This window comes from Ostrea edulis, chromosome 4, assembly GCF_947568905.1.
Source record: "Ostrea edulis chromosome 4, xbOstEdul1.1, whole genome shotgun sequence".
In the NCBI taxonomy this organism is placed as follows: Eukaryota; Metazoa; Mollusca; class Bivalvia; order Ostreida; family Ostreidae; genus Ostrea; species Ostrea edulis.
The window spans coordinates 55,022,380-55,041,591 of NC_079167.1; the positions used below are offsets into that span (position 1 = coordinate 55,022,380).

At 32.1% G+C, this 19,212-nt stretch overlaps 1 protein-coding gene across 13 annotated transcripts; it reads left to right on the top strand.

Annotated features, from left to right (window-relative positions):
• The first annotated feature begins 19 nt into the window (after positions 1-19).
• Positions 20-18,533, top strand: LOC125669787 (protein phosphatase 1 regulatory subunit 42-like). Of its 13 annotated transcripts, none has more exons than XM_056163030.1 (12): positions 20-102; positions 589-798; positions 907-1,076; positions 1,169-1,307; positions 1,589-1,823; positions 2,977-3,105; positions 3,532-3,609; positions 5,800-5,814; positions 9,390-9,507; positions 14,232-14,320; positions 14,561-14,581; positions 15,890-18,533. In XM_056163030.1, exons 2-12 carry the CDS (start codon positions 664-666, stop codon positions 15,973-15,975), a joined length of 1,215 nt encoding a protein of 404 aa, XP_056019005.1. In that variant the 5' UTR covers positions 20-102; positions 589-663; the 3' UTR covers positions 15,976-18,533. The 13 variants fall into 13 exon arrangements, with proteins under 13 accessions (XP_056019005.1, XP_048760513.2, XP_048760511.2 ...); XM_048904556.2 differs by lacking the exon at positions 14,232-14,320 and adding an exon at positions 10,587-10,612 and having other exon boundaries at positions 15,890-16,006; XM_048904554.2 differs by lacking the exons at positions 14,232-14,320; positions 14,561-14,581 and adding exons at positions 9,719-9,735; positions 10,587-10,612 and having other exon boundaries at positions 15,890-16,003.
• The last annotated feature ends 679 nt before the right edge of the window (positions 18,534-19,212 follow it).

Sequence of the window (19,212 nt, forward strand, 5' to 3'; positions counted from 1 at the left end):
ATATACATATATATTTATTTATTATTTTTTATTCCAGTCGCCGTTGGTGCGGACTCAGTTCATCATGTAAACGCTTGTCGGAAAATTTGCAGTTATGGAAAGGTTAGTGTTTATCTTTTTTGATGAATATATATGTCCTCATTTCAGTACATCGAACATGTTTTAGTGTATCAACGTTTGAAAACCTTTCGTAAACAAGTTCTTAACTCATAGATCACAAATAAAACAGATAGCAACGAGACGTAGCAACAGACCATGTGACTATGCTCTTCTGTCAAAAATCATAAAGGAAAGCATCTTTTTTTTTTTCTTTTCTTTTCTTTTTTTTTTAAATTCAGCATTTTAAAGTTGTTTAATAAAAAAAAATATGATATGACAAAGGAATTTTTGAGTCAGTGATTTTAGTTAGAAATTAAATACGATGAAACAGTAATGAGTAAACACATTTTACAACCAACATTAAACATTGGAAAAATTTATGTAAATATTTAGTCATGCGTCTGACAAGTTTTGACATACGTTGGACTTGGTAACCAGAAAGAAAAAATAAATGTACGTGTTGAAGCTAGTTTATTTTCTCCCTAATAGAAGTATGGAGTCTATCCTAGGAGCACACCTACAATTACAATGATGAGTACAGTTGTCAATGATTAAGATCCCAACATGGTGAAACTGACGATAGACCTAATTGCAAGGGGAACCTCAGGGTACACCAAGAAGAAAAGAGATGAATCTATGCACCAGTATTTAAAACGCCTCACTCATCTGTATTTGGAAGACAGATGCATTGATGAAGTGGTAACATGCAATTCTTTTAAACTTTGTTCTATGTATATTAACTGTTTAGTATTATTAAAACATTTATTTATAAACTATTTGGAAATGAAATATTTTTACACATTTCAGGGTGAAGATTTATCTATGTGCAGAAACTTGACAGTGTTGTACTTGTATGATAATCAGTTGTTGAAGATACCAACTCTACATCATAACCAGCATCTGACCATGTTATACCTACAAAACAATGACATTCACAAGATAGAGCACCTCTCACCTCTCATCAGGCTTTCTAAACTGTAAGTTGGAGGCTCTCTGTTTTTAAAGAAAAATATTTACAGTTTAATTTGTCTGTATATTCGTATAATTCCTGCCTTTGTCTTCAATCCAGATACCTAGGAGGTAACTGTATCACAGTGATTGAGGGTTTAGATAAACTGGAAAACCTCCAGGAATTACACATTGAGAACCAGAGGATGCCCCCAGGAGAGAAACTTCTGTTTGATCCACGGACATTGCGAGCCATATCTGTAAATAGTACTAGAATAACATTGACGAGAGAGGGACTCTGATTGTTATTCTTTGGTCTCTTCAAAAATTTATTTTTCGTTATATTATGCATATGAAAATTAACTAACAGAGAAGAATTAACTATCTTTGATTTTTTAGATATGAACTTTATGTGTATATTAAAAGTAAATTAAGCATGTAATAGGAGCACCTTTTCTCCTGCTTTCCTCTCTAACGTAATATGGAATTTGCTTTATCTGATACAGTTTTGTATTTTATTGCTTTACATTTCTCTTTACAGAGTTCAGTGCAAGTGCTAAATATTGCTGGAAATAACTTGGACAGTATTAGAGACATTGAATGCTTACGCAATTTGTATCAGTTACATGCAAATGACAATTTACTGACGGATATGAAAGAGCTAGCTCATGTCATTGGAGGCATGTTCAGATTGTGGAGATTAGACCTGTTGGGGAATCCCTTCTGTCACAAGGCAAAATACAGAGACCGAGTCATTGTAATGGCAAAAAATTTGGGTTAGTTCCTAATCCTGAATAACTTGATATGCATATTACGAATTTTAGATTAAAGTGGAAGCATAATAAATATCATGTTGGCCTAAATTTTGTGGATTTCATCTTGACATCATTCCCATGAATTTCAAACCATATTGAAACTTACAATTATATGTTTCAATGTACAGACACCATATCCACAAAATAATACATACCACTGTAAATCTTGACAATCCATACGCGCCCACCCCCTGAATTTAAGTGATTTCCCTGTACTGTGATCGTCATTGGAATTCTCCTGAATTTCTCTGTGTCGCTGCATCTCAATAGTTTTATCATGATGTGTTTCAGGTCACTAAATCAATGACAAAATCACTGAACATTGACTTGAAACAGACTGAACAACATCTCCTAATGATAACTGAAAAACCCTCTAAGTAATTGAAACCAGACCTGTATTGATGGAGAAGTATGTTTGGTCAAGGACAATTTTGTAAAAAATCTACTGAAATTTCTGAAAAGTTTTACTATCTGGAAGACACATTAAATAGCCAAATGAAATTAAACTTTGACTTAAAATCACATCATGTGAGGATGGACCCCCTGTTATTGATGTCATTTTATCCAAGGTCAAGGATATTGAACATAATTGGAATTTGAGATGATTGCATGACAACTCAAAAGTATCTGCAATTGAAAACAATCTCAGTTATGTAATATTTTACATGCCACTTCTAGTCATTTAGATCGTCAGTGAGAGAAGTTTTATGGTCTTTGAATTATATTTGCATGTTCTTAAATGACTAGTTAACTTTTTTGGTTCTGTTGATTTTGATTTATATTAAGGTACCTTTTAATTTACTTTTCCTACAGTATCAGTTGATTATGAAAGGTGGAGAGCATTGGGTCATAAGTGTTGATTAGTAAAACTCCATTTTGCTTGTAGTATGATATAACATGTATAATAACTTATATACACATATGTTTTTGGATGTATCATGAAATCTGTAGCATATACTAGTTACATTATATACATAAGATATATTGCATATAGTATGTATCCAGTAATTTAGATGTATGTGCAGATTTTGCCAAACATAATGATAACACTTTCATGCATCATTTAAGCAATACTTAAATGCCATACATGAATACCAATATATTTTATTACCAGATATACTGGATGGAAAAGAAATTAGTGAGACCTCCAGGCGATTCTTGCACAATTGGCATGATGCCAGAGAAGTGCAGAAAAAGCGTAGAGAGGAAAACATAAGGAAAGGGAGTGCAGAATTTGGAGATGGTAAGAATCGAGTGCCAGTTACTGAAGAAATAGAGAACATGTAGGAGAAATTTGATGGAGAATATCCCCTGAGATTGAGAGATTTTGTTGAAAAATAAGAATTGAGTCCCCAAAATTCCAACAACAAGATAGTTATTTCTGCTCTACTAGAATGATGTCTGTAGCACATACAAATTGTAGTTCTTCGAGAGACATTACATCCAATACAAATGATGCCAAGGTATGGATTCTGTAACAAACCCCTTGGTGCAACTGGTTTTCTGATATCAAGAGGTTTATTGGAAACATAAAACAGGAAAACATGGTAGAATGACAGACAAAACACTGTCTAAAATAATGGTGATTAAGAAATATTGCAACCTCTATCTAAGACATTTAATTATCTTCCACATGTCTTTGAATATTTCACTTTATCACTTGTTACAGGTGCATTATTACGGGAGTTACCCCCTGTTAAGGATTATCCACGTCCCCCGAACAAGATCCCAGGATATATGATGCCAGGTAAGTTCAAAGGAGATTACTTTTGCAGAAAAAGTATGAATGTCTTGCATGAAGTTGTAAATTGCTGACTGAAAGTGCATAATGTGTCCACCTATATTTACAGATAATAATCTGCATTTAAAACAGGTATCCCTTTATGCTTGTGGCTAGTCAAACATATTACCCACTATCCCTATCTCCTATATGCCTGTCTCAACTTGTATGTTAGGCCAAAGTACATGTGATAGTTTTATAGGAATACATATATACTTTATGGCAGTAATATATCATTATAGTAGTTTAGATTTATGAAAAAAAAATTGTATTGAAAATAAATTGTAAATCCAGAAATGAATTCACCAGGTACTTTTTTTGAAATGCTGGATGAGTATAATTCAATTATGTTTATGTAGTATTTCAAAACCGTAAAGGTAAAATTTCTTTGTCACAAATGTATCATACTGGTCAAAATATGAGAAGGATCTGACAGTCATCTGGGCCAGTTTATTCTTCAGATTGAAAATTAATTCATCACATACTAATATGTGAAGTAAAATATTGCCCCTAGTGTCACAATTTAAGTGAAAAATCACAATTAACATGACTTCTGGATTGAAAGTGACTTTATTCAATAATGAGGGCACATGCACTTAATCAAGCTGGAAAACCCCCCTGAAAGGTAAAGAATTCAATTTGATACATATATGTAAGAAATTTTAAATAGTATGTACAACATATATGGACTTTTCTTTGGTTTTTATATTATGGAGAATTGATTAGATTTGCATGAGAATAGTTACATTGAAAAGGAGATTAGTAATGATTATTAGAAGATAGATTAAATGAAAATATATAATGATAATCCTGTATATGCATGTATTTTATGTAGTAAGTTAGTCCCTGTTTCACTACTCTGTTTTAGTCTGAAGATGTAGTTAATCAACAGATCAAGACAATATTCTAAATAGGATACATGCATCAATGAATATTGGATGGTTTCCACAAAATGATGAAGATCTATATGTTTCAATCCTTTACAAATAGTTGAAAAATACAAATCAAGATCTGCATATTCAATTTGTAGCTCAACTACATCTGCTATATGTTTACATTTTACCAATGTTTTGTCAGTAATTACACTGTCTGATAAAACTGTAAATAATAAACAAAAAACCTTTACTTATAACTATCAAAATGTAAAATATAGATATATGAAATTAAATGCTTGATATTTTGTATTATAGATAACACACACAAAAAAAGGGAGGCAAAGAGGGTGATTTCTGCATATTTAATGAAATATTACCCCATTTCACTCCATTTTTTTTTTTTTTTTTTTTTACATCCCCTTAATAAACTAGACATTTAATTATTCCTTGTATTTATACTTTATTGTTCAACTTTCATCATCATAGGTCTTTATGTTAAGTTGAAAGATCACTTGATGACAGTGGTTTTATTGAGAAAGTAAAAACGATACAGTGAAATAACAGATTTATCACCAACAAAACATCGGTAAATGGATATGTCCTTGATAATTTTCTTTGGCTACCTTGATAATAAGTAACCTTTTAATTTTTAAACATCATATGTGTTTGGTAATTTTCTTTGGCTGCCTGGATAATAAGTAGCCTTTTAAACATCACACCAAATCCTCAACTGATATTTGACTAAAAGAGAATTGATATTAACATATTGACATTGATTCTTAATTTAGTGAATAAGTTTAAATTGTCAGATTGGCAAATGAACCTAAACATCAGAGACACATATTTATATATATTCATAATAATTCATGAAAATGGAAAAGAAAACAGGGTTGAAAACAGTGTAACATTTATACATGTGTAGCTAGAAAAAAAAAAGCAATTAGAAGGCAACGCCCCAAATTTTTTCAATTTCTGGTTACTTTGGCATTTTCACCCCATTCCCAAATTTAATTGTGTTTTTATTAAATATTCCTTGTATAATTACATGTATTGTAAAATTTAACACCACCCACTTTTCTCATGACATTGAACTTGGTAACTTTCATGGTTGATAAGAAACACTGTATTCATTATCCTCAAAAGACGGCAAAATAATATATTTCTGTTTGGATATGGCAATACATGTATTTGTCCCAAAAGGCCCACTCTTATTTTATAAACTGTAAATGTTGATGATATTACAGTACATGTACTTGTAGTATAATTAGTACATTGTTTTCAGGACTTATGATGAAAGGTGAGAAATGCATGAAAGTGTATAATTTGTAGTACAACTTTATATGTAGGTAGACTTTTAATAATTTATATTGATATGTGAAATAGGAATGATTTCTGACTTTTTAAGGATTTGTGAATTGTTTAAAGTTATCAGATTGTTTGATTTGGCCAATGGTCATTCTTTTTACTCTGTAGAATGAACTATAACCGTTTTCCAAGGGATTAGCCCAAAGACAGCAGTGAAGGGGGAATAACACATTGTCACAGTTTTTCAAACAGAAGTATGCCACAGATGCAAAAATAAAATCAGATGCCATTTTATATTCTTTCATCCTTTTTAATAATTTTTTTTACCTCAGTGGATTAAGCAGTTTTGGTGACAATCTTTGGATTGTGAGCTTCAGTCTGACAGAGGTTTTCAATTTTATTCTTAAGGAGGTACTCTACATCATCATAATGGCTGACTTCCTTTTAAAACATGAATGAAAATATAAATATCAGCAATATTTGTCTATTCATTTCAAATATCATTACCTAGCTGAGTACAGTTCAGTACCAGGTTAGCACGTTGACTGCTGAACTGTAGATGACAGGTTTGAATCCAGCAGTGGTGTTTTTTTCCTCCAGATTGTATTCTACTAAAACTGCCTGCATTTTTTGACTATAAAATAAAGTAAATCTGAAAGTTTTCAATTTCTAAATATAGTTGCACATTTCCACCACTTTTCATCCATATCAAATTTTTCTGGTGTAGTATTCCTCCTTAATGAATTTACACTACAACTAAGATTTGTACATAGGTAAATTTTATATTTCTAATGCCACATATGTCTTATACTTTTCTCAAAAGTGTGTTATTCCTCCTTAATGGAAAGCAAAGAAAATGACTATTGCCTGAATTAAATGGATTTGATATCTGTGTTCAGCATTGTCAAGTTTTGGCATAAAAACTTTTTAACAAACAATTCATTCATCATGAAGAAAATCAATTCATTTAGTGTTGATAATTTGTTATTTTTATGTTGAAATTTTTTGTCAATTTAGAAAATATATAATATGATGATAATCATGATAATACCTCAAAGGAAAATGTGTGTTTGGCATAAATTTTGTGAATATAGTTGTAACACTGAGTCAAAGGGCCAAAAGGTGATATTATTACATGACATTGGGGCTGATAGTTTTAATTATTTTGCCAAGGTATATATACTTTAAACAAACAAGCTTTTTGTGTTGGTAACATATTTCTAACTTTTATTAGAAGTTTGGTTAGAAAGGAATAAACCTACTATTTACATGTGTCACTTTTGAAGTATATGTTGCAATATCTGTGTGCATTTAATTATCCTATAATGGTCTTCTTTGATCTAAGGAAATGTTATAATTTTAGTAGTGCAACAATAGTATCTAAATTGGTTTCATCTACTAGCACTTTGTTAATTTAATGAAGGTGTATGTGTAAGAGCCTGTATAGATGATATCATTTCCTATGTAACTAGATTCTGATTGATACTTTTAAGCCAGGTTAACTAATAAACTCATTTCCTACTTAATTAGAATATTGATGCATTCTGATTGACTAGCAATCTGGCATACTTTGAGTGAAACTGAGCGTAACAAAAAACAATATATGACATATCACAATGTTATTTACAAAGTACAGACACATGGGTACAATAACATCACAGACACGTAATATATGATTTTTCTGTGACTTTGTTACATTTCTGACTGTTACATACAGAAAATCAATGTGTTATTTAGTTACAAAGGAAATGAATTTGTTATCTAGGTCTAATCAGGAGTGTATTGGGATTTACCACGGACTGTATTTTAATACACCCGTCAACTTAATTAAACTTGTGTTAAATTCCTGTAAACACCTGATTAAACTTGAATACTAATAATATCCCTCTAGCTGAACTTGAGCAGGTGTAAATAATACATGATGTCACAATGCTTGATCTGTTTCATAGTAAACAAACTCCTGATGTAGATGAGATAGGTAAAATTAATCAGAGTGGGATGGAATTTACCCATCATTAATGTTTCGAAACACAATGAGGGCAAAGGTTGTATTGAAATACAGCCCAGGGATAGTTCTCATATGCCCTCAGCCATAGGATATTTAAGAAATAAATTTCAATTTTGAAAATACGTGAGGATATGCACTGCAACATTTCATGCTAGCATACCTCATGAAGCACATTAACTAGCGCTTCATGAAAAGTATGTTGGCATGAAGCATTGCAGTTCATACCCTCATGTATTTTCAGAGTATGAATTTATTTTTATGCCCCCGAGATCGAAGATCGGGGGGCATATTGTTTTTGTCCTGTCTGTCATTCTGTCTGAAACTTTAACCTTGCTAATAACTTTTTAATAGTAAGTACTAGAGCTTTGATATTTCATATGAGTATTCCTTGTGACAAGACCTTTCCGTGGGTACCAACATTTTTTACTCGGTGACCTTGACCTTGGAGTTTGACCTACTTTTTGAAAACTTTAACCTTGCTAATAACTTTTGAACAGTAAGTGCTAGAGCTTTGATATTTCACATGAGTATTCCTTGTGAGAAGACCTATCCATAGGTACTAAACCTTTTGACCTTGACATTTGACCTGCTTTTAAAAAATTTACATTGGTCATAACTTCTAAATGGTAAATATTAGAGCTTTCATATTCAACATGAGCATTTCTTGTGACAAGATCTTTCTACAGGTACCATTAAGATATTTGTCCTTGTGACCTTCGCCATCTTTGGAATTGACCATTATTGGGGGCATTTGTTTCACAAACACATCTTGTTTATATTTAAATCTGTCAGAATTTTGAGCTGTAAAATAAATATATGCTATATTTATCAAGATTCACACATGAATTGCATTTTTAACAACTACATTGCATTCATAAGGAAATGGCTATCATTACTATTTGTAAAAATATCAAAGGCAAGAAATTGAAAATGTAAATATATTGAAATATAACACAGGGTTCCTTCAGACCAAGGGTGTATTGAAATGTAACCCATATGGCCTTCAGCTTAAGATTGTGTTGTAATACTTACTGGAGTAAACTATATTGTACCCCTAAACTGATATTGAAATGATTTAATTAATAAATCTTTGCATACTTTATGTATACATGATAGTATTAAACAATTAACTTAAAACTGTGTGGATGGTGTTTATATGTACATTAATTTCTTCATTAATTATCTTCCAAATTAGATGTAAGTATATAAGAATATCATTTATATACAAAAAGTAGTTCACATAATTTTTTTAATGATTATAATTGGTTAATCTAGCTGTAGTGGGGGATATTTAAACAATGGAATGTAGGCTATTGTGCACATTTGCATGTGTAAAGTAATAGTTACTCACAGTCTTAAAATGAAATATTTTTAACTATTTAGGAGTTTCTGGTTTGTTGATGATATTCAATTCTTTGATTGAGTAACTTGAAGTTTAAAGTCTCATGAAGGGCCAAGTGAAACATCTCTATTTTTTGAAATAGATAAATTGTTGCATTCCTTAGGTGCTTATGAATATTATTTTTTTAATATATGGAATCTGTTTTTTTAATTCTTAGGTTTACCCAGGAAGCAATTTGATGAAATTCTTGCAAGAACCAACAGCAACCTTACCGAGGACACATCGCAGAAGCACTCAGCCAATGTGAAGACCCGCAGTGGAATCTTACGATCCAAGTAAGTATATCTACAAAATGCTACACATTTTAAAAGTTTAATTTTCTTCATTTAATGACTTCATATCTCAGAGAGTACAATGTACTACTAAATGTAAAGTTTATCAGTTTTAAAATTAATGTTATGCACAAAATTTGCCTATGAGTGCTGGCACATTTTTTCTTTGACATTTGATTTACTAGATATACAGTTTATGCACTGTATTTCACAGCACTTTACGGCGATCAGGTAGTTAAGTTTAGCATTTAAATCTGTTTATGTGGTTATCTTCCCTTTTCATTTTAATACGTATTTGTTTAGACGAAGTTTTTAGTTCTATGATTAACTTAAAGCATTGATTCCACTCTTTTGTATATTGCAGACCATGTAGATCTATAAACAAATTGTTAAACATTTTCCAATACATATCCAGAAAGTAGTGGTTATAGTTGTTATGGATTTGTATTAAATGTTCAGGAATTTTGATGCTCTCTGATTGGTCCAGACGATCTTTTCTTGTGTGTACCTTAGAGTGAGGTCGCCTCAATATTAACTTTGGGAAGTTTATTAGGGATTTCCCTCTAACCAATCATAGAGTTGCTGACAGTTTTATTGACCAATCAATTAAAGTGTGTATCAGTAAGTCAAATTCAATGTTGTTAATGGCTTCTAAGTTTTGACATCTAAAAAATTATTATAATGTGTTATAATGCACATGTTTTTATTTGTGAAAGGATTAAAAAGATATCATGAAAAATGTTGTAAAATTCCTGATCATTTAATAAAACAGTTATTGGCTTTTGATAAGGTCTATTTGTGACTATACAGACCTGTAAAAGCTTAAGGCCTCAGTCAACCATTACCTGATCAGGTTCATATTGTCATGAATAATAACCTCATCAAAAGTCAGTCATTGTATCCTGGTCATGGCACCAAAATCATATGATACAGAACATGTAGTATAAAGTAATGTGATTATTATTATTTTATTCATTTATAAAGCACAAAATGATATGTAGTTTCTATGCAATAACTTTCATTAAAGAATTAGCTTTGGTCCAATCAAAATAGACATTACAGATAAATCCCATGTTTTATAGAACTCTAGTGATTGGTTGACATGGAGGTACAGTATATATGCTGTTTATTATAGTGACACCACATATTTTGTGACCAACCACTGCCAATCTTTTTTGTGTACATAACAGGTCAACCTACCTAACTGTGTTGTAAACTTATTTTGTAGTATGATATTTGAAGCATATATTTAAGAGGGTAAAATATTAATATCTTGTCTCTTCAATTATCAGTACTCCCTCCCAAAAACATTACGGGGTACACTAAGAATCAGGTTGTCTGCCTGTTCATACACAGACAGGTTTCTGAGTCTTTAGTGATTTCCCTTCTTAACTGAGCTCACCATACTCCACACACAGATTTGCCAAGGGATAAGGGTAATCTTTTAGTTACTAATTTTGGGATGAAAAAGTCTGTGCATCTGAGGACTCTGATATAGGAAAATGTTCCAGACATTTTCCTTCTCACTTGGAGTCACCATACTTCACACAGACTCATCATGAGATGAGGATGATTCCTTAAGATTGATTTTGAGTTTAAAAGGTCAAAAAAATTGGACCATGAAATGGGAAAATGGTCTCTGGGTCACAATTGGTTTCCACTTTCACAATGCATAACTTTTAAAAGAAGTATAACACATCTTTCACCATTGACTTTTTTTGGAGTTCATGTATCAGGTATATGATCAGTCCATTTAGGACAGTTCTAGTTTACTTATATATATGCCATCAGAGTGTAGTTTTTTGCAAACATATTAAAAAATTAGATAAGTTTTCTATTTTTAATACAATATATTTATGTGTGTATAATGTACTTATCCTTTAATTAATTGTGCCATTAGTTTGGTACAATATTCAAGCTATGGTAGTTACTCAGATTCCTACTATTGAATTTTTGGAAATTCCATAGATTTCTTTTTTGATCTTGATACTGTTCCCAGTGTTGACACTGAACCAAGCCATAAAATATTTATACTGGGATAAACATGTCATTTGAAAAGCATTTATATGATTGAATTGGGAAAGGTATATGTAGTACTGGTGTCAGAACAGAAATATACTTTCATTGCAGATATGTTCTTACTAGAAATTCACAAAATAAAGCCCATGTGAAATTTACTGTGAAAAACACAAGCTTCCCAAAAATCTACATGTAATTCAGAGAAGAGGTACATGTAGATTAGCCCATCAAAAAACCCTTCTTTTTTTTTTTAAATAAAAATGATTCATTAAAAGAAAGTGGTAGTAATTGTATACAAGCTTTTCTTTTGGACCATGGTTAAGTTTCTCTAATAATGGGCTTTTCAAGCTTTTACAAAGACAGCTGTTGGAAGTTTGTTCTTTCACAGACAATATGAAGTATGTTGTAGTACTCTGATACTTTCACTGTCAAGCTGAAAGGATATGTTGTTACCTTGACCTAATATTCATTTGCTGAATCCAAGGTCAGATCTACATGTTTTATATCAATGTAAGTCATAGGCATTACTCTTTAGGATAATCTGTTTGATTTTGTATTATTTTACATAGAATAATACTTATATGTTACGTAGAAAGTTCTTCATGATTATTAGAGGCTGTTATGATTCTGATTAACCATTTTCAGTATACAGTAAGCAAATGTGATTCATTAATAGAACTTTACATGTGTTTTACTCCCAGAAAGTTCGGAGAGAAAATATAGGAGGCATATGTTACTTTGTAAAGGAGTTAAAGCGTTAGTGTTTATACAGTGAAAACTGCCTAATCTGACACCTGTGAAATCCGTTTCACTAGGCATTACAACTCTTATTTTCATTCACATTCTCATTGTTTTCTACACTGTTTATTCCGACACACTGTGTTTTCTGACAAAAAATGTCTCCCAATGCATTTCAGATTAGACAGGTTACACTGTACTTGGCAAAGACATTGCTAGTGTACTTTGGCTTTGATTGATTGTACAAGGTCAAGGTCACTAGAAGAAAAGTATAAAATTCTTGTATGGACCAAAATATTTTACAGAAAGGTTTAGATGATCATACTTGACACAAAACTTCACATGACTGTAAAATGTGTCGAATTGTTTAATGAAGGTCAATTGTAAAAGGTCAGCTAGAGAAAAAGTATAAAATTCTTGTCTTTAACATTATATTGGCAACAGAGAAACTTAAGATAATCATGCTTATGGTAACTCCGTACTTGCACTATCATGGGTTCAAGTAGAAAACTGCATTAATTTTCAGTTATATAGTGAATTTTATCAATTATTAAAGAAAATGTATATATGTTGCCACCTTTTTAAACATGAACAGAAGTAGGTGTCAGCATCAGAAAATCTAATATTTTCGTAAACCAGCATAATGAAATTATATAAAAACTGGTTATAATAACAACTTTTTATGTTTAACCGTTTAAATACTCTGCTACTTTATGTGTGTGTGTGTTATGGATATCAGGGAAATCATTGTATAATAGACATACCATACCATACATACAATAATACCAGCATAGGAGTTATTGCCCTTGACAGCATGTTTTGTAATATTGGTAAAGGATTATCTATTAAAAAAATAATTTTAAAAAGAATTAGTATCAAATAGTCTACCAAATATTTTATTGTACCCTGTGAATAAAATTCCTACAAAAGATATATTTCTATCGTGTTCAATATCTATAATTAAAGATTTACAAAATCCTAGGATGTGACAAAAGTTACCTTAAAACCAACTTTGATTATGTTGTCAGTGTGTACAAGGTTTTATATGTACAGTGTATATGGTTTTGGCACAATGTTATTTTGACAAGGACACGGTCACTGTTGGAACAAAAAAAAAATGAAATTCTTGTGTAAACCAGAAACTTCAGACATTAATACTTGATAAAGGGGGTTCATAACCTTAGGATGTTCCTCAACCAAGGTCACAGAAAAATTATCAAAGTCACAGATTAGAATTATGGAATGATTGATTGATTGAATATTGTTTTACGTCCCTCTTGAGAATATTTCACTCATATGCCGGTGAAGGGCTGCAAAATTTCGGCCTATGCTCGGCGCTTATGGCCATTGAGCAGGGAGGGATCTTTATCATGCCACACCTGCTGACACGGGACCTCGTTTTTTTCCGTCTCATCCGAAGGACCGCCTCATTTAGTCGCCTCTTACGACAAGCAAGGGGGTACTGAGGATCTATTCTAACCCGAATCTCCACGAGAAGAATTATGGAATGAACCACACCTTTGTACTGCAGGAATTGTATAAGTTTATACTTTACACATACTGGCTACAGTATCCAAATGGTTATGGCACTCACTGTGCAACAGGGAGGTCTTTGGTTTGATTGCAGTGTCATAAAAAGTTTGAAATAGGCACAGTAATGACTGATCTTCCTTCACAAAGTAACCAGCATTGGGAATTAAAAGTGTTGGGTCTTTCGGATATGAACCCATAAATGAAGATCCCTTGTCACATTAGGCATTAACACAACAAAAAAAGGATGTAGCCTGGTATCTCACTGTATCGTGCTAATTAAACATTTTCTGTGATGAAGAATTTAAATACTCTTAGTACACAATATAAAAACACAAGTCCCATTAGGGCAACCTACATGTACATGCATCATGAGATTGTTTCTTCACAATGAAATCGTAATATACGAAGGTTTCACAGAGTTTGTTGTACATTTTCAGACTTCCTGATATTTTTGGTACATCATTAAGTGTTGCCCTTAAGAAGGCCTCTCTCAGTGTAGACCTGGGAGCAGTGTCAAACAGAAAAGGTTCATTTTTGTGCAGTTCAGTTTTAACCCCCAACTTAACACTTTCTTGTTTTGTTGAAGAAATAATCTGTACAATAACAGAGCTAAATTTCAAGAAGCAGCCATTTAGATTTTCTAAAAAGTCTGCAGTTTTGTCGTAAATTTTCTGCATTTTTGTAGTTAAATTTCAGAATTCTTATGATATTCTACAGCATCAAAGAAACCTTAGTATCTGCTTAAAACATATTGTTCATTTTACAGTTCTCATAGGCTGTTCGACAGGTAGAAGTGAAATTTCAGGGGAGAAAACAAAGTGGAAGAATTTTTCATAGCTTTTCCTAATACTGTAATGGTTAATTTTTACATTATTCTTTAAGCTATATGAAAATTATTTCCACTTTGTACCAAATGATAAACTTTGATCTTTTTGATAAGGCAAGGCCCTCTAGGATATGGTCGCTCTTGCACTTGTTTGATACGTGTTGGGGATACATATTACACCAGTGGTAAAAATTGTGTGGTCATTTCAAGGGATATAAGGTTCTATGAGCAATCTGGTAGAAGGTCAGAATTTGGAAGCAGGGTTTTTTTTGGGTTTTTTTTGTAGGGACACTGATATTGGCTTTGAATGTTAATTTGCTACATTTCATTGTTTTTGAATCATAAATATCACATGCAAATTTTATGTTCCTGACAACAAAGTTCAGGGGGCATTTTGTGTTTGTCTGTCTGTCTTTCTCTTTGTCTGCAATTTTGATTTTGGTCACAACTTTTCAACTGTACAAGACAGAAACTTAAAGGGGCATTAGCTGTGAAAGTAATGGCAACCATTTTCTCTCTCTCAAAATATCTCAATGACAAAGGAATACATATCAATAAAACTACATTAGATAACCAATTTTAGTGCAAAGAAATATATAAGGAAGAATTATTGGCTTGCAAGACAATAATTATCTAATATCAAAATTACATATTCATGTGCCTGCTTTGAGGTTAAAAAGTGTTTGAAATAATTAAATACTGGTGTAATTACTGAAATATATAATTAATAGAGCAATTTTCATTGAATTCAATTTTTGATGACAAAATTATAGCAAATGCCCCTTCATGGACTGAAAAGTCAAGGTCATTGCTATGGGATTTATAAAGTTTAAGGTCATTTTTCAAGGTCAATTTTTCATTCCAATTAAATTATCTCACTTGAGGGGCATTGTGTTTCACAAACACATTTTGTTGTGTGGTTGATTTTTTCCTTGATATCTGCATATCATTTATAATGCTGTCAATATTGTATTGTGTCTGCTTTTGCAGTGTTAACAACATATATATTTTGTCTTTATAAAATGTGTTTCCAAGTTTAATGTTCATTTGAATAAAACTCTGTCATACTTGTGATTACCTCTTATAAAAATAATGTACCCATGTACTTTTTGAAATATATCTTTCTGAAAATTTAAATTGAAAAAGATGAAATGAATATAAATGGAATTTGTTTGTCTGAAAATCAGACTGCTTTTGAAATTACAATTAATGCTAATATTTTGTAAGTTATTGTGATTCATTAGATTTACTAAAATATTTTCATTGCAGACCTTCAGAGAATGTTACCCCTTTCACGTTCAATGACAAGATTGCCTCAGCACCTGTCGGGAGGCGGAGGCAGCCACTTACTATGAGTTTTGAATTTGGAAACTTGGATCTAAGTCGCCATGTTCGGAAAAATGACGTCATCAACCCTACATGAACACATTTCCCATTGGTTGCCATTTACATGTCCATAAATTGTACACACATTGCCATCCACTAGAGTTAGTTTCTGTGTTCAAAGGATGGATTGCAATTTAGATTACTAGTATAACATTTTATGATGTACTAGTATTCTAATTTTGTGTCATTTATCAATGAACCAAAATTATACTTTGCTCAATTGTTCTCTTTAATATTATCATTTTATGTGTAACTTGCTTTAATGCGAGACTTTTAGTCTTTTTTGTCAATATCCCTCCTTTCACTTCCCTCCTTAAATGAGGAGAGGGGCATAATATTGCTAAGATACACCTTTTGGTCACTAGAGCTGACCCTTTGATAGCCATCAAACTTTGTAGGCAGATTGGTTTATGACCTTTATTACTCTTTTTGATTCATGGGTCAAAAGGTCAGTGGGCAAAGAGCTTTCAAGTATGCACACACTGATTATTCTCGAACTTATAACTCTAGAATTCTTTACTTTTGAATTTCTTCAAATTTCGTGAGCAGGTTGGCTGATTTTTACATCAATGGTCTTGATTTCTACTTTGCATATACCAATTGCTTTCTGCGCAAACTGATCATGACTAGTTGATGATCCCTACTGATTTTGATGGAGAGAGGTCAAAGTTTACTTACAACATACATAGACCTATTGTTTTAGAATGATTGCTAAAGTTTGAATTGTACACATGATAAATGCTTAATTTCATAGTAGGCCATGACTAGTAGATATTGATATTTTAAGTCACTGGGCTCTCTGCTTTCAAGGAAGCATTTGCTGTTGAGACTAATAAGCAATGCCAAAGAACCCTAGTTTTAGGAGGGCATGGAGGGGGATATTTTACAAACATTTGTTGTTTGATGTAGAAAATATGACTAGTCTTTTTCATTATTGAATTAAAAACAACATTGAAATCATGTACGTATCATTCATTGGTGATTTTCTAAACATACATGCACTTTTGCTTGTTGGAGTTGTACATCATGATGTAGCATGTACAATAGTTGTGTATTATAATCAAGGGTACTCAGTATTTTAAAATGTATTTGTTTTAAGCATCAGTATTAGAACTAATGGAAATCTTAGCATTGAGGATAACTACATGGCATTGGTTCACTGTATTTTACTTGTAATTGTTGATATATTCTTTTTGATTATGTATAAATATATTTCCAGTAGTTACACTTTTATGCTGCAGTGATACCGTCCTTGTTCCTGTGATATACGTGTGACACTTGTTTTTAGATCTGAATCTCTGTTGCCTGGCTTATTTTCTTCCACTATTCATATATAGATTGTTTATTATTTAATGTATGGATGTGTAAATGTGTTCTGATTTTATGCTAATTTGATCAGGGGATTGTTAACATAAGCAATCAGTACTAAAGTACTGTCATAGTTTAATTTCACTTACTTTGTCTATACTGTGAAATTGATGCAAAACTTACATGCACCATTATGATATAAATATGCTATTTCTGGGTACCAAATAGTTGCTTCCCTTGGCTGAACTTTTGCATTGGATGAACCGCAAAACAGATTTGTGTAATCATGCAGTGGGAAAACTCCCTGTAGCAAAGCCTTTCAGATAATGCCATATTGTTTGATGACCCCTTGACCTGTCAATGACCATTGACCCACTTGTCTAAAATTTCAATATTGCTTTCAGGTGGTGCCACATTTGACAACTATCACCTTGACCTCCACTCATTGAAAACTTTGAACAATGAATACAGTGACATTTAGTGGTTGTATCCTTGATGCAAGGTTTTTCAGGCAGTACCACATTCACATTTGACCTTGACAGTGATCTATTCAATCAAAAAATTAATATTGCTTTTCAACTTTTGATCTAAGTGGGAAGGTTTTGACAGCCAGAGGGTATAATCTTTATGACATATATGGCCTTTACAATAATACATGTATGAGGAATTTGCTACCAGAGGATGTGCTATATCCAGGGGCATTTGTTTCAGAGACATACAGGTTCATGATGACTTAGTAGTTAGTGCCCTTGAGTTACCATGATTGGATAGCTTAGGTAGAGTTTGTATCTAGTGGCATATGAGTATAAGAGACAAAATCAACCAGGATTATATGCATTGTCCATCGTTGGAACCCACAGGTTTTCTCTCCATTACACTACATTCAACATTTAATGTAGTGTAACAGAGAGAAAATCTTTGGGTGCTGACAATGTTGTATGGTGCAGTTACAGGATTGTTAATAATGCATTGATTTCTTTCAATCTTTCCATTCGTATCCACTTCACACACAATATGTCAATTTTGAGTGTAAATTATGTTTACAATTATGTTTCAAGATTCGCATGTTACAATAGTTTGTTTCAAATTGTTTCTTATTTTGTAGAACCAGTCTTACTGAACAAAAATGTTTTAAAATATGCACGTTTGGTAAAAGTGTTATATTGTAAAACAATATTGCTGTGGCAAATAATTAAAAGAAGCTACTTATGCAAACAAATAACTATCGATTGTTATGTTGTACAAGGATGTTTTGTCTGGTGACTGTCCATCCTTCTGGATGAAGCCATACTTTTATGTTGAAGCACCTACGGGCAAGATGATTGTTGGAACACTCTAGTTTCAGTGGAAAGGAGTGAACTTTCTTCTGTTCTTGATCAATATGTACCATACCTGTAGTCGGCTGCACAGTTACACAAAATACATGTCGCAGAAATAAAAAAAGAATTGTCACCTGAGTACCCATTGCAATTGGTTTGCGTCCGTCGTTGTGTGTTGTTCGTCGTGCATTGATAATTGAACATTCTTAACTTCTTGTTAACTACCATTCCAATTCTTAAAAAAAGAAATTTAAAGTCATATGTAATAATATATGGAGCATGGAAAAGAAAGATGGAGTTTTTATCCACTCCATCCCCATGACTGAGAACCTAATTTGCATATACTCCCCCAACGTAGTTTTGATGGGGTAATATTATAAAATCGTAGATAATTGTCATTTAGCTGTTTCATATTTTTTATTGTTGCAACTGTGCTATAAATTGTAAAATAGTTCAACTTAGAAATGATGGTGAAATTTTCATAATGTCTCTTTTTTATATTGCGATACCTTGCACATTGGCCTTTAAATCGTGAGTAAACTTTGTGCCTTTAACTTTAGTTTTTTCTTCAAAATTCAT

What these genes read in the sequence shown, in the direction of transcription:
- LOC125669787 (XM_056163030.1), top strand. Translation starts at nt 664, where the DNA reads ATGGTGAAACTGACGATAGACCTAATTGCAAGGGGAACCTCAGGGTAC. An exon ending in AGTGGAATCTTACGATCCAA is followed by an intron (nt 9,508 to 14,231) that starts GTAAGTATATCT and finishes GTACATTTTCAG; the next exon opens with ACTTCCTGATATTTTTGGTA. An exon ending in AGCAGTGTCAAACAGAAAAG is followed by an intron (nt 14,321 to 14,560) that starts GTTCATTTTTGT and finishes TTCATTTTACAG; the next exon opens with TTCTCATAGGCTGTTCGACA.